At 45.9% G+C, this 12,401-nt stretch overlaps 1 protein-coding gene across 1 annotated transcript in view; it reads right to left on the bottom strand.

Moving 5' to 3' along the window:
• Positions 1–12,401, bottom strand: part of LOC120042738 (exocyst complex component 4-like) — a gene marked incomplete at its 3' end in the record, with an annotated part of 44,767 nt that extends 32,366 nt beyond the window's left edge. The window contains exons 1-3 of the mRNA XM_038987536.1: positions 12,297–12,401; positions 6,707–6,896; positions 2,548–2,742 (exon numbers count right to left, since the gene is read on the bottom strand). Coding sequence (XP_038843464.1) covers positions 2,548–2,742; positions 6,707–6,896; positions 12,297–12,376 — 465 coding nt within the window. The remainder of the gene's footprint in view (positions 1–2,547; positions 2,743–6,706; positions 6,897–12,296) is intronic.

Below are 12,401 nucleotides of genomic sequence, written 5' to 3'. Positions count from 1 at the left end.
GTCACCTTCAGATGGATGTGTGGTTTCAGAGAGAAGCCAGCTGTTAGCCTGCGACCAGGCACGGTGGATACAGTGTCACCTTCAGATGGACGTGTGGTTTCAGAGAGAAGCCAGCTGTTAGCCTGCGACCAGGCACGGTGGATAAAGTGTCACCTTCAGATGGAAGTGTGGTTTCAGAGAGAAGCCAGCTGTTAGCCTGCGACCAGGCACGGTGGATACAGTGTCACCTTCAGATGGATGTGTGGTTTCAGAGAGAAGCCAGCTGTTAGCCTGCGACCAGGCACGGTGGATACAGTGTCACCTTCAGATGGATGTGTGGTTTCAGAGAGAAGCCAGCTGTTAGCCTGCGACCAGGCACGGTGGATACAGAGTCACTTTCAGATGGATGTGTGGTTTCAGAGAGAAGCCTGCTGTTAGCCTGCGACCAGGCACGGTGGATACAGTGTCACCTTCAGATGGACGTGTGGTTTCAGAGAGAAGCCAGCTGTTAGCCTGCGACCAGGCACGGTGGATACAGTGTCACCTTCAGATGGATGTGTGGTTTCAGAGAGAAGCCAGCTGTTAGTCTGCGACCAGGCACGGTGGATAAAGCGTCACCTTCAGATGGATGTGTGGTTTCAGAGAGAAGCCAGCTGTTAGCCTGCGACCAGGCACGGTGGATACAGTGTCACCTTCAGATGGATGTGTGGTTTCAGAGAGAAGCCAGCTGTTAGTCTGCGACCAGGCACGGTGGATAAAGCGTCACCTTCAGATGGATGTGTGGTTTCAGAGAGAAGCCAGCTGTTAGCCTGCGACCAGGCACGGTGGATACAGTGTCACCTTCAGATGGACGTGTGGTTTCAGAGAGAAGCCAGCTGTTAGCCTGCGACCAGGCACGGTGGATAAAGTGTAACCTTCAGATGGACGTGTGGTTTCAGAGAGAAGCCAGCTGTTAGCCTGCGACCAGGCACGGTGGATAAAGCGTCACCTTCAGATGGATGTGTGGTTTCAGAGAGAAGCCAGCTGTTAGCCTGCGACCAGGCACGGTGGGTGACATCTTTTTCCTGCACAGCAATTTGAAGAAATCCTACTAAATAGGCCAAGTCTAAACTAATATATTCAATTGCCTAAATAAACAAGTATATTTCATAAATAAATGAAGTAGCTCAATATGGGCAACTCCCTATTTCATCCCACTCCTCTCCCCTGTAACTATTCCCCAGGTTGTTGCTGTAAATGAGAACGTATCCTCAGTCAACTTACCTGGTAAAATAACAGATAAATAAAAAAATAAAAAATAAAAATCCTCGCTGGACTCTCTTTCATTCAGTTTCTTCTTCACATTAGCAAAGAAGGACTCCGTGTTTCACAAACTCACATTCTATAGAGGGGCTATCACTCTTTCACACTGTGGTAAAATACCATTTGTTATTTAGAATGATTTATTTCTGATTTTAGAGGGAAAGAAACCAAAAGCCCACTGTGCCATTTTATTTTTAATCGTCAGTCCACATGTCAAGTGTAATTGCGCCATTGTATTTACCCAAGTTCTCTCTCAACTCCAGGACCACCCGCCTGATGCAGGACTCTAGAGCCAGACACTCTCGGACTGAAACATTCACACCTCCATTAATTTAGGAAAAGACATTCAATTTGTGCCACAGTTTAGACTAGCGATAGATCAGCGTTCTAACTCTTGTGATAGTGTGGTGCAATGACAGAATGACGCAATTTACCACAATCTGCCACCATCTACCACAAACGGTCGTGGCAGAAAGATCAGAAGGTTTAAAGGAAGAACCACTACATACATAACAGTTCATATATTTAGCTCAGATGTGAGTGATTTTCCTAAATAGTGTCACCAACTTCACCACACCATGTAAAAAGTGCTTTAATGTAGATTTTAGGTTTGCGGCCCCCACAAAGGACAGAGTGGGAGACAAAGAGACAGAAGGTCTTCAGGGGCCAGACATCCCTCGTCCTCCCTCTCAAATCTGCCCGTTCTGGAGCAGAGATGAACTGACTAGGCCCTAATTACCTGAGTTTGGAAGAAGAGTGTAGGAGTGAGTGGAGGAAGAAGGGAAAGGAGAGACCACAGAGTTGTACCAGCCATTTAGTGCTTTGGCCCCCGCAGAGCGCGCCACAAAACACACATCAAAGTCAACCCACACACCTGTGGTGGCCCCTGGGCCGCTTTGATGAAGCTTACCGGCTGGAAGGGAGATGAACAATTGGGTCGTGTTCATTAGGCACCAAATGGAAGAAAACTGAGAGTCCAGCCAATTAGCTGAAATGCCAGTCCATTTCTGTAGCCAAGGAGGACAGCAATCATGTAATATGATAGTCAAGTGTCAGGTCAACGTCGGGAATTCAAAATCTAGCTGGATGTCTGGATTGCCATATCCCGGTGTTAATCATACGAATCCCATTCTCTCGCACGCACGCCCCACCATGGCCCCAAACATCAAACTTAACACACTTTCATACAAACCTTACCACATCCTCACCTACCACCCCACCCCACCCCACCTCCACATGCATACGCACTCACTCACTCACTCTTACCAGCATGTCGGTGGCATGCAAGTAGTGCTTGCTGGCCATGCAGGCCTCCAGTCTCTGTGGGACCTGCTTGATACTCTCAATCTCGTCCAGCAGGTTGAGGACGTGTTTGTGCTCGATGCCTTCGATCCACAGCTTCCTCAGTTCATCCCTCTTGCAGTGGAGCAGCATCTTACAGGACAGCAGGTTCTCCTTCACCTGGGATACAATGGGCCATCACACAGGTCAGACACCAGGGTGTTCATCAGGCGAAACACTGAAAAAAATGGACTGAAACAGGGACAGAGTACTTGGACTGTTGTAAAACGTTTCGCTTCGGTGTGCGCTAATGAATCAACCCCACTCCCAGGGTCAGACAGGTGAGGCACCAGGGTTGTGTTCATTAGGCACCAAACTAAATAAAGTTGACTGAAGCAGGGAGGGACTAGTATTCAATAAGAAACACGCTGTTTCATCTCTGCTGCAAAGAGTTTTTAAACGTTTTCTGTTGTGTGCCCTAATGAATACGAACCATGGGTTTGTTCAGAGACAAGAGAGGCAAGCTTTTTTAATGTTCAGATAGAAATGTATTGCGCAAAACAGACATGATAATTTGTCAGGTAGAATAGGAGTTATGTCAGCTCTATTCATTACATTTCTATCTGGAACGTTCTGAATAGTTTCAGGGACACATGAACACTCTCTTTTCAGTTTCAAAGCTCAGTATCCTGCCTGAATCATTGGGCACTTAATGTCGCACAAAAGCACCATCACACACAAGTCTTAAGAAACCTTTCTAGGTTCTCTTTGTAACAGTATCACATACAGTTGAAGTCAGAAGTTTACATACACCTTAGCCAAATACATTTAAACTCAGTTTTTTACAATTCGTGACATTTAATCCAAGTAAAAAATCAGTGTCTTAGGTCAGTTAAGATCACCACTTATTTTAAGAATGTGAAATGTCAGAATAATAGTAGAGAAAATTCTTTTTTCAGCTTCTATTTCTTTCATCACATTCCCAGTGGGTCAGAAGTTTACATACACTCAATTAGTATTTGGTAGCATTGCCTTTAAATTGTTTAACTTGGGTCAAATGTTTTGGGAGGCCTTCCACAACAAGTTGGGTGAATTTTGGCCCATTCCTCCTGACAGAGCTGGTGTAACTAAGTCAGGTATTTTCAGTTCAGCCCACAGATTTTCTATAGGATTGAGGTCAGGGCTTTGTGATGGCCACTCCAATACCTTGACATTGTTGTCCTTAAGCCATTGTGCCACAACTTTGGAAGTATGCTTGGGGTCATTGACCATTTGGAAGACCCATTTGTGACCAAGCTTTAACTTCCTGACTGAGGTCTTGAGATGTTGCCTCAATATATCCACATAAATTTCCTTCCTCATGATGCCATCTATTTTGTGAAGTGCACCAATCCCTCCTGCAGCAAAGCACCCCCACAACATGATGCTGCCACCCCCGTGCTTCACGGTTGGGATGGTGTTCTTCGGCTTGCAAACCTCCCCCTTTTTTCTCCAAACATAACGATGGTCATTATGGCCAAAAGGTTCTATTTTCTTTCATCAGACCAGAGGACATTTCTCCAAAAAGTACAATCTTTGTCCCCATATGCAGTTGCAAACCGCAGTCTGGATTTTTTATGGCGGTTTTGGAGCAGTGGCTTCTACCTTGCCGAGCGGCCTTTCAGGTTATGTCGATATAGGAATCATTTTACTGTGGATATATATACTTTTGTACCGGTTTCCTCCAGCATCTTCACTAGGTCCTTTGCTGCTGTTCTGGGATTGATTTGCACTTTTCGCACCAAAGTACGTTCAACTCTAGGAGACAGAACGTGTGTCCTTCCTGAGTGGTATGACAGCTGTGTGGTCCCATGGTGTTTATACTTGCGTACTATTGTTTGTACAGATGAACGTAGTACCTTCAGGCATTTGGAAATTGCTCCCAAAGATGAACCAGGCTTGAGGTCTACAATTTATTTTCTGAGGTCTTGGCTGATTTCTTTTGATTTTCCCATGATGTCAAGCAAAGAGGCACTGAGTTTGAAGGTGGGCCTTGAAATATATCCACAGGTACACCTCCAATTGACTCAAATGATGTCAATTAGCCTATCAGAAGCTTCTAAAGCCATGACATAATTTTCTGGAATTTTCCAAGCTGTTTAAAGGCACAGTCAACTTAGTGTATGTAAACTTCTGACCCACTGGAATTGTGATACAGTGAATTATAAGTGAAATAATATGTCTGTAAACAATTGTTGGAAAAATTACTTGTGTCGCGCATAAAGTAGATGTCCTAACCGACTTGCCAAGACTATAGTTTGTTAACATGAAATTTGTGGAGTGGTTGAAAACTGAGTTTTAATGACTCCAACCTAAGTGTATGTAAACTCGGGTGCACCTCAGCCACGCACAAGGTACTAAACGATATCATAATCGCCATCGATAAAAGACAGTACTGTGCAGCCGTCTTCATCAACCTGGCCAAGGCTTTCAACTCTGTCAATCACTATATCCTTATCGGCAGACTCAACAGCCTTGGTTTCTCAAATGACTACCCCGTCTGGTTCACCAACTACTTCTCAGACAGAGTTCAGTGTGTCAAATCAGAGGGCCTGTTGTCCGGACCTCTGACAGTCTCTAAGAGGGTACAGGGTTCAATTCTCAGGCCGACTCTTTTCTCTGTATATATCAACGATGTCACTCTTGCTGCTGGTGATTCTTTGATCCACCTCTACGCAGACGACACCATTCTGTATACATCTGGCCTTTCTTTGGACACTGTGTTAACTAACCTCCAGACGAGCTTCAATGCCATACAACACTCCTTCCGTGGCCTCCAACTGCTCTTAAATGCAAGTAAAACTAAATGCATGCTCTTCAACCGATCGCTGCCCGCAGCCGCCTGCCCGTGTAGCATCACTACTGGACGATTCTGACTTAGAATATGTGGACAACTACAAATACCTAGGCGTCCTGTTAGACTGTAAACTTTCCTTCCAGACTCATATTAAACATCTCCAATCCAAAATGAAATCTAGAATAGGCTTCCTATTTCGCAACAAAGCCTCCTTCACTCATGCTGCCAAACATACCCTCGTAAAACTGCCTATCCTACTGATCCTTGACTTCGGCGATGTAATTTACAAAATAGCTTCCAATACTCTATTCAGCAAACTGGATGCAGTCTATCACAGTGCCATCCGTTTTGTCACCAAAGCCCCTTATACCACCCACCACTGCGACCTGTAAGTTCTAGTCGGCTGGCCCTCGCTACATATTCGTCGCCAGACCCACTGGCTCCAGGTCATCTTTAAGTCTTTGCTAGGTAAAGCTCCGCCTTATCTCAGCTCACTGGTCACAATAGCAACACCCACCCGTAGCACGCGCTCCAGCAGGTATATCTCACTGGTCGTCCCCAAAGCCAACACCTGCTTTAGCCGCCTTTCCTTACAGTTCTCTGCTTCCAATGACTGGAACGAATTTCAAAAATCGCTGAAGCTGGAGACTTATATTTCCATCACTAACTTTAAACATCAGCTATCTGAGCAGCTAACCGATCGCTGCAGCTGTACATAGCCCATCTGTAAATAGCCCACCCAATCTACCTACCTCATCCCCATATTGTTTCTATTTGTTGTTGTGTTGTTTGTGTCGCGCTGCTTTGCTTTGTCTTGGCCAGGTAGCAGTTGTAAATGAGACCTTGTTCTCAACTAGCCTACCTGGTTAAATAAAGGTGAAATGAAAAATAAGAACTTCCGACTTCAACTGTACATCCAGACACACAGACACACAGCCTGGAGAGATGGGAATGACATCACGCTGTTGTGGAACACTGGCGGGCTATCCCAGGGCTCTAACAGTGACGCAGGTGTCAGAGCCACACACACAAGAACTCTAAAGAAATCAGCCAAGCCCTCACACTGCCTGCTGCTAATGTCCTTGATGTACAACTCCCTGGGACCATCACTTTGCCTTCACACTGTTATTCACTGGCCATGCACATGTTCTGAATGTTTTATTGCAAATGTCTTTACTTTTTAACTCTGCATTGTGGGAAAGGGCTCGTAAGTAAGCATTTCACAGTAAAGTCTACACTTGATGTATTTGGCACATCAGGTGACAAATTAAATTTGATTTGAAACATTGTGTGTGTGTTCCCTCTCACCCCTTTGATCTTGTTACGGGAGCTGGTGATTCTCTCGGTGATGCTCTGGTAGGTGCGGATGGCGGTGGTCAGCTCAGCGTAGTGTTGGACGATCTGCTCATCCAGGTCCCGGTCGCACTTCTCAAACGCCTCCTCCAGGCGGCCCTTCTCCGTCTCTCTGTCCTGCTTGTCATCGCTGCTGGACAGGGTCCTACACAGACACAGGGGGCAGCAGGCCAAGGCTCATCAATTGTCTGTCAAGGTGTTACCTTGTGGTCCTTTTCGTAATCTTGTGTAGGCCTAACTTCTAGTTAATCATTTTTTCTCGTCACTAGATCTGGGTAAAATACAGGCAGCAAGTAGCCTAGTGGTTAGAGTGTTGGGCCAGTAAGCGAGAGGTCACTAGTTCAAATTCCTGAGCTGACAAGATGAAAAATATGTTGATGTGCCCTTGAGCAAGGCACTTAATCCTAATTGCTCCAGGGTCTCCGTTGATAATGACAGACCATGGCCGTGACCCCAATCTCCGAGGATGTCTTGGGGAGTTGGGAAATACAACCCAAAAAAAAAAATCCAATTCGCACATGAGTATTAATACACAATTGCACATGTGTGAAATAGGACAAATATAAGCACCCACCAAATTATTATGTCAAATATTTCCAGTTAGGGGCCTAATTGGCCTGAGCTTGATTTCATTTTTCTGGTACAAAATGCAACCGATGGAATAGTCCTAGAAGAGCAAACTCCGAGCTAAATCAAGTGTGCACTTCAAATACTTCAAACACATTTGACCCAGGCACCTCTAGTAAATATATGTATCCGTTTCACAATATGTTGCGATCTTCCAGAAGTCAGTCATTACCCTACTGCAGGCTATTCAACTATATTCTTACAGGGGCCAGATGTAAAAATAAAAAAAAAACTGTTAATTACAGGGGTGCCGGACATTTTCCACATGCGATTATTCTTCAGAAGAACTGTATAAAAAAGCAATGCACACACACCAATAAAGCACTTCTCTTCAAATTAAATGTTGCTAAAAGTAATTAGAAAAGAAGTGGATGGTGCTCAACCAATGTGAATCAAGGTGCAACCCAAAAAACTTCTAATTATTGAAAAGGCAAAGGCACAACACTCGCTCACCTATTAAAAGGTTCTTAAAAGTAACTCGGGTATTTTAGAATCTGAAAACTAAGCAACACAAAGATATGTCAAATCAAGTAATGCCAAATTCCAGTCTGTAGGAAGTATGCTTTGAATAAATTTCCCTCAGTTATTAGGTGTTTTTTTGTCACACTGCCTTGTTCTTAATAGTTTTTTTTATACAAATCCTCTGTGCTTACAAAACGCACATTGGCGATTATAGCATGTAAATCTTGGTGGGGCAAACAAAAAACAAAAATGTTAGATGCATGCTATCAAAGCCACATTACAACACAACACTACATTAATTGCACTATAACTGTGACAAACTGTTAGGGCCTACATAAAGCTGTCCCAACAGCAGAGCGTTCTTTTCAGCACCATGGAGTGAATCCTGACCACTGATACAGCTGGCTATCAGCGGAGCCTTGTCTGGCAGCGAAAAAATAAATTCAGCCTCATTTACTGCCTTTAAAAAAACGTTGATGATATGGCTGACTTGCTTAAACAAATGTGGTTTCTAATGTCAATTGAGATGTACAAACTATGGCATAAGGGGATGACAAGCGGATAAGAGGCAATCCGTAATTTCGATTAAGACATTAATGAGAGAGCTAGGACGGATGTAGTCAATATAACAATTTGTTCAGCACTTTTGAAATTGAAATGTACAGTGACAGAATCCAGAACATGGGCCTTTCTTACAGTGTTCTCCCTGTACACCAAGACAAAACCGTAGGATAAATAAACAGGGCATATTAGCAGACAATGAAAGCTCTTACAATATTCAATGATTACATGTAACGAGTCATTGTGAGCATCAGAAAGGGAAAGGTGTATGTGTTCCTGAGAGTCGTAGCGTACGTGTTCCTGAGAGTCGTAGCGTACGTGTTCCCGAGAGTCGTAGCGTACGTGTTCCCGAGAGTCGTAGCGTACGTGTTCCTGAGAGTCGTAGCGTACGTGTTCCCGAGAGTCGTAGCGTACGTGTTCCCGAGAGTCGTAGCGTACGTGTTCCCGAGAGTCGTAGCGTACGTGTTCCCGAGAGTCGTAGCGTACGTGTTCCCGAGAGTCGTAGCGTACGTGTTCCCGAGAGTCGTAGCGTACGTGTTCCCGAGAGTCGTAGCGTACGTGTTCCCGAGAGTCGTAGCGTACGTGTTCCCGAGAGTCGTAGCGTACGTGTTCCCGAGAGTCGTAGCGTACGTGTTCCCGAGAGTCGTAGCGTACGTGTTCCCGAGAGTCGTAGCGTACGTGTTCCCGAGAGTCGTAGCGTACGTGTTCCCGAGAGTCGTAGCGTACGTGTTCCCGAGAGTCGTAGCGTACGTGTTCCCGAGAGTCGTAGCGTACGTGTTCCCGAGAGTCGTAGCGTACGTGTTCCCGAGAGTCGTAGCGTACGTGTTCCCGAGAGTCGTGTTCCCGAGAGTCGTAGCGTACGTGTTCCCGAGAGTCGTAGCGTACGTGTTCCCGAGAGTCGTAGCGTACGTGTTCCCGAGAGTCGTAGCGTACGTGTTCCCGAGAGTCGTAGCGTACGTGTTCCCGAGAGTCGTAGCGTACGTGTTCCCGAGAGTCGTAGCGTACGTGTTCCCGAGAGTCGTAGCGTACGTGTTCCCGAGAGTCGTAGCGTACGTGTTCCCGAGAGTCGTAGCGTACGTGTTCCCGAGAGTCGTAGCGTACGTGTTCCCGAGAGTCGTAGCGTACGTGTTCCCGAGAGTCGTAGCGTACGTGTTCCCGAGAGTCGTAGCGTACGTGTTCCCGAGAGTCGTAGCGTACGTGTTCCCGAGAGTCGTAGCGTACGTGTTCCCGAGAGTCGTAGCGTACGTGTTCCCGAGAGTCGTAGCGTACGTGTTCCCGAGAGTCGTAGCGTACGTGTTCCCGAGAGTCGTAGCGTACGTGTTCCCGAGAGTCGTAGCGTACGTGTTCCCGAGAGTCGTAGCGTACGTGTTCCCGAGAGTCGTAGCGTACGTGTTCCCGAGAGTCGTAGCGTACGTGTTCCCGAGAGTCGTAGCGTACGTGTTCCCGAGAGTCGTAGCGTACGTGTTCCCGAGAGTCGTAGCGTACGTGTTCCCGAGAGTCGTAGCGTACGTGTTCCCGAGAGTCGTAGCGTACGTGTTCCCGAGAGTCGTAGCGTACGTGTTCCCGAGAGTCGTAGCGTACGTGTTCCCGAGAGTCGTAGCGTACGTGTTCCTGAGAGTCGTAGCGTACGTGTTCCTGAGAGTCGTAGCGTACGTGTTCCTGAGAGTCGTAGCGTACGTGTTCCTGAGAGTCGTAGCGTACGTGTTCCTGAGAGTCGTAGCGTACGTGTTCCTGAGAGTCGTAGCGTACGTGTTCCTGAGAGTCGTAGCGTACGTGTTCCTGAGAGTCGTAGCGTACGTGTTCCTGAGAGTCGTAGCGTACGTGTTCCTGAGAGTCGTAGCGTACGTGTTCCTGAGAGTCGTAGCGTACGTGTTCCTGAGAGTCGTAGCGTACGTGTTCCTGAGAGTAGTAGCGTACGTGTTCCTGAGAGTCGTAGCGTACGTGTTCCTGAGAGTCGTAGCGTACGTGTTCCTGAGAGTCGTAGCGTACGTGTTCCTGAGAGTCGTAGCGTACGTGTTCCTGAGAGTCGTAGCGTACGTGTTCCTGAGAGTCGTAGCGTACGTGTTCCTGAGAGTCGTAGCGTACGTGTTCCTGAGAGTCGTAGCGTACGTGTTCCTGAGAGTCGTAGCGTACGTGTTCCCGAGAGTCGTAGCTTTCAGCAATGGGTTCATAATATTTTGTAGCATAAACCACTCAAACGCTGGAGTCAAATTCATATGAAGAAACAAATTTAATAAAATCAACATGCCAAACAGGCTCTAGAAACCACACTAGACAACAACAAATAGTGTTGGTCATTTTGGCTCTGAATGTTGGATTTTGGCAGAGATTTTGTTGCAGATATTTGATTAATGTTTAGGAATTGATGAAAGGGCCAGTCTTAAATAATAAACGGGCTGGATCTGGCTGACAGGCGACCAGTTGAATAGCCCTGTCCTACAGTAAAGAATAATCAAACAAAATTGGCGTAACATAAAAGTGCCAGGTTTTATATCCTGAAAACCATGCCAGTCTTGTATGTCATAGACCCAGGGGATGGGACAATGTTGAGTAACAGACTTGACAACACTTTGTTTTAGCCCTGTATTTCATCAAACTCCAAACCACACATAAAATAAGGGGAGAGGTAAAAATCTCCCTCAAGGGCTCATTAAAGCCTCCTCGCTCTTCACACACAGCTGAAAGCTGGAAGGGGGAGAAGATTCTCAACGGCATCCCCCTAGAGTGGCTTGAGATGCCTACTTGACACAAGTCAGAGCTGAAACACAAAGCAAGTTCTCGTCCATTCTCTGTTAATGTACTATAACTAGTTATTTACCATGCCGTCATGTCCAACCTAACTAGTTAACATACTTCATATAACCTCACCTAAACTTAGCGATCCTGACTTCTTAGCTCTGACATGCACCATCACCCTTGACTAATTCAAACACTAGATTTACACTAGCCTAGTCCCTTATAGAATCTGAAAGTGGCATGGGGTAACCATGGTAACAGTCTGGCGTATTAGGCAAGCAGTAGCCATAAGTAAAGGTACATAAGAAAGGGAAGATAATCTTTGTCGCAGACAACAATTGCATGCAGAATAAGATTTTGCCTCAAAGTGCATCAATGTGGGGTCTTAACAATCAGTGTCAAGTTGCCACCGGCTGCAAAATGCTGCACCCTCGCTCCATGCACACTGACATCTGTCAAACCCAGTAGACTACAGCTCCGTTTAATCTAGAGAAAAAAGGGGTAAAGAGAGCTACTCTACTAAGTTACGGCAATGGCTACTTAAAATGGCGTGGAAACACACAGTAAACGACATGTCATGACATAAACAACACTGTTCAAGCCAAGACCAACCCATGATGATCATGGCACCCTGTCAGCGAAGGGCAGCAAAGCAGGCTATAAATGGGTGCTGATGCTGAATGACAAGTACGCATTGCATATTTGGTCTTAGCTAGCTAATACGTTATCTTGTATCTGTTCATAACTCAGTGTCTGAAACAAGTCGCGAGCTTGTTGTATGAGCAGGGGAGGTCAGCTGTCAAAAGCGTGACAGTTAGCTAGCTAAGAGTCAGCTAACGTTAGCTAGCAAGTGGCTTCTTCCTCACGCCTTCCTTGTGACTATTGAAGAAGAGTGTTATTTGACTCACAATGACGATAAACACTGCTAAATTATGCGAACAGGTCGCGATGACAAACATTAGCTAGCGTAGCTGACTAACATTTCCTCAAAACTCACTTGACATAAAACTAGCTAGCTAACAGATAGGAAGCTAACAACAAGAAGGATGTTTCTCCTTGTCCACGGCCTGAAATGACAGGCCTAGTTAATGAAAACAGTAGTGCCCACTGGTGTCTTATGTCGACAGGATAATTCAACCGTCAATTTGAGTGAGCTTACCTTATAACGGAGATAAGTAAGCCTGAAGGATCTTTGCTTTTGCTAACAGCACTCCGGTATCTTCCTGTATCAGCTGCCATTTTTCCAGCTACTGCACCCAAACAG

Source organism: Salvelinus namaycush, unplaced genomic scaffold, assembly GCF_016432855.1.
Source record: "Salvelinus namaycush isolate Seneca unplaced genomic scaffold, SaNama_1.0 Scaffold763, whole genome shotgun sequence".
Classification (NCBI taxonomy): domain Eukaryota; kingdom Metazoa; phylum Chordata; class Actinopteri; order Salmoniformes; family Salmonidae; genus Salvelinus; species Salvelinus namaycush.
The sequence above is the reverse complement of the archived record's forward strand: the minus strand, read 5'-3'. Positions and strand labels throughout refer to the sequence as shown.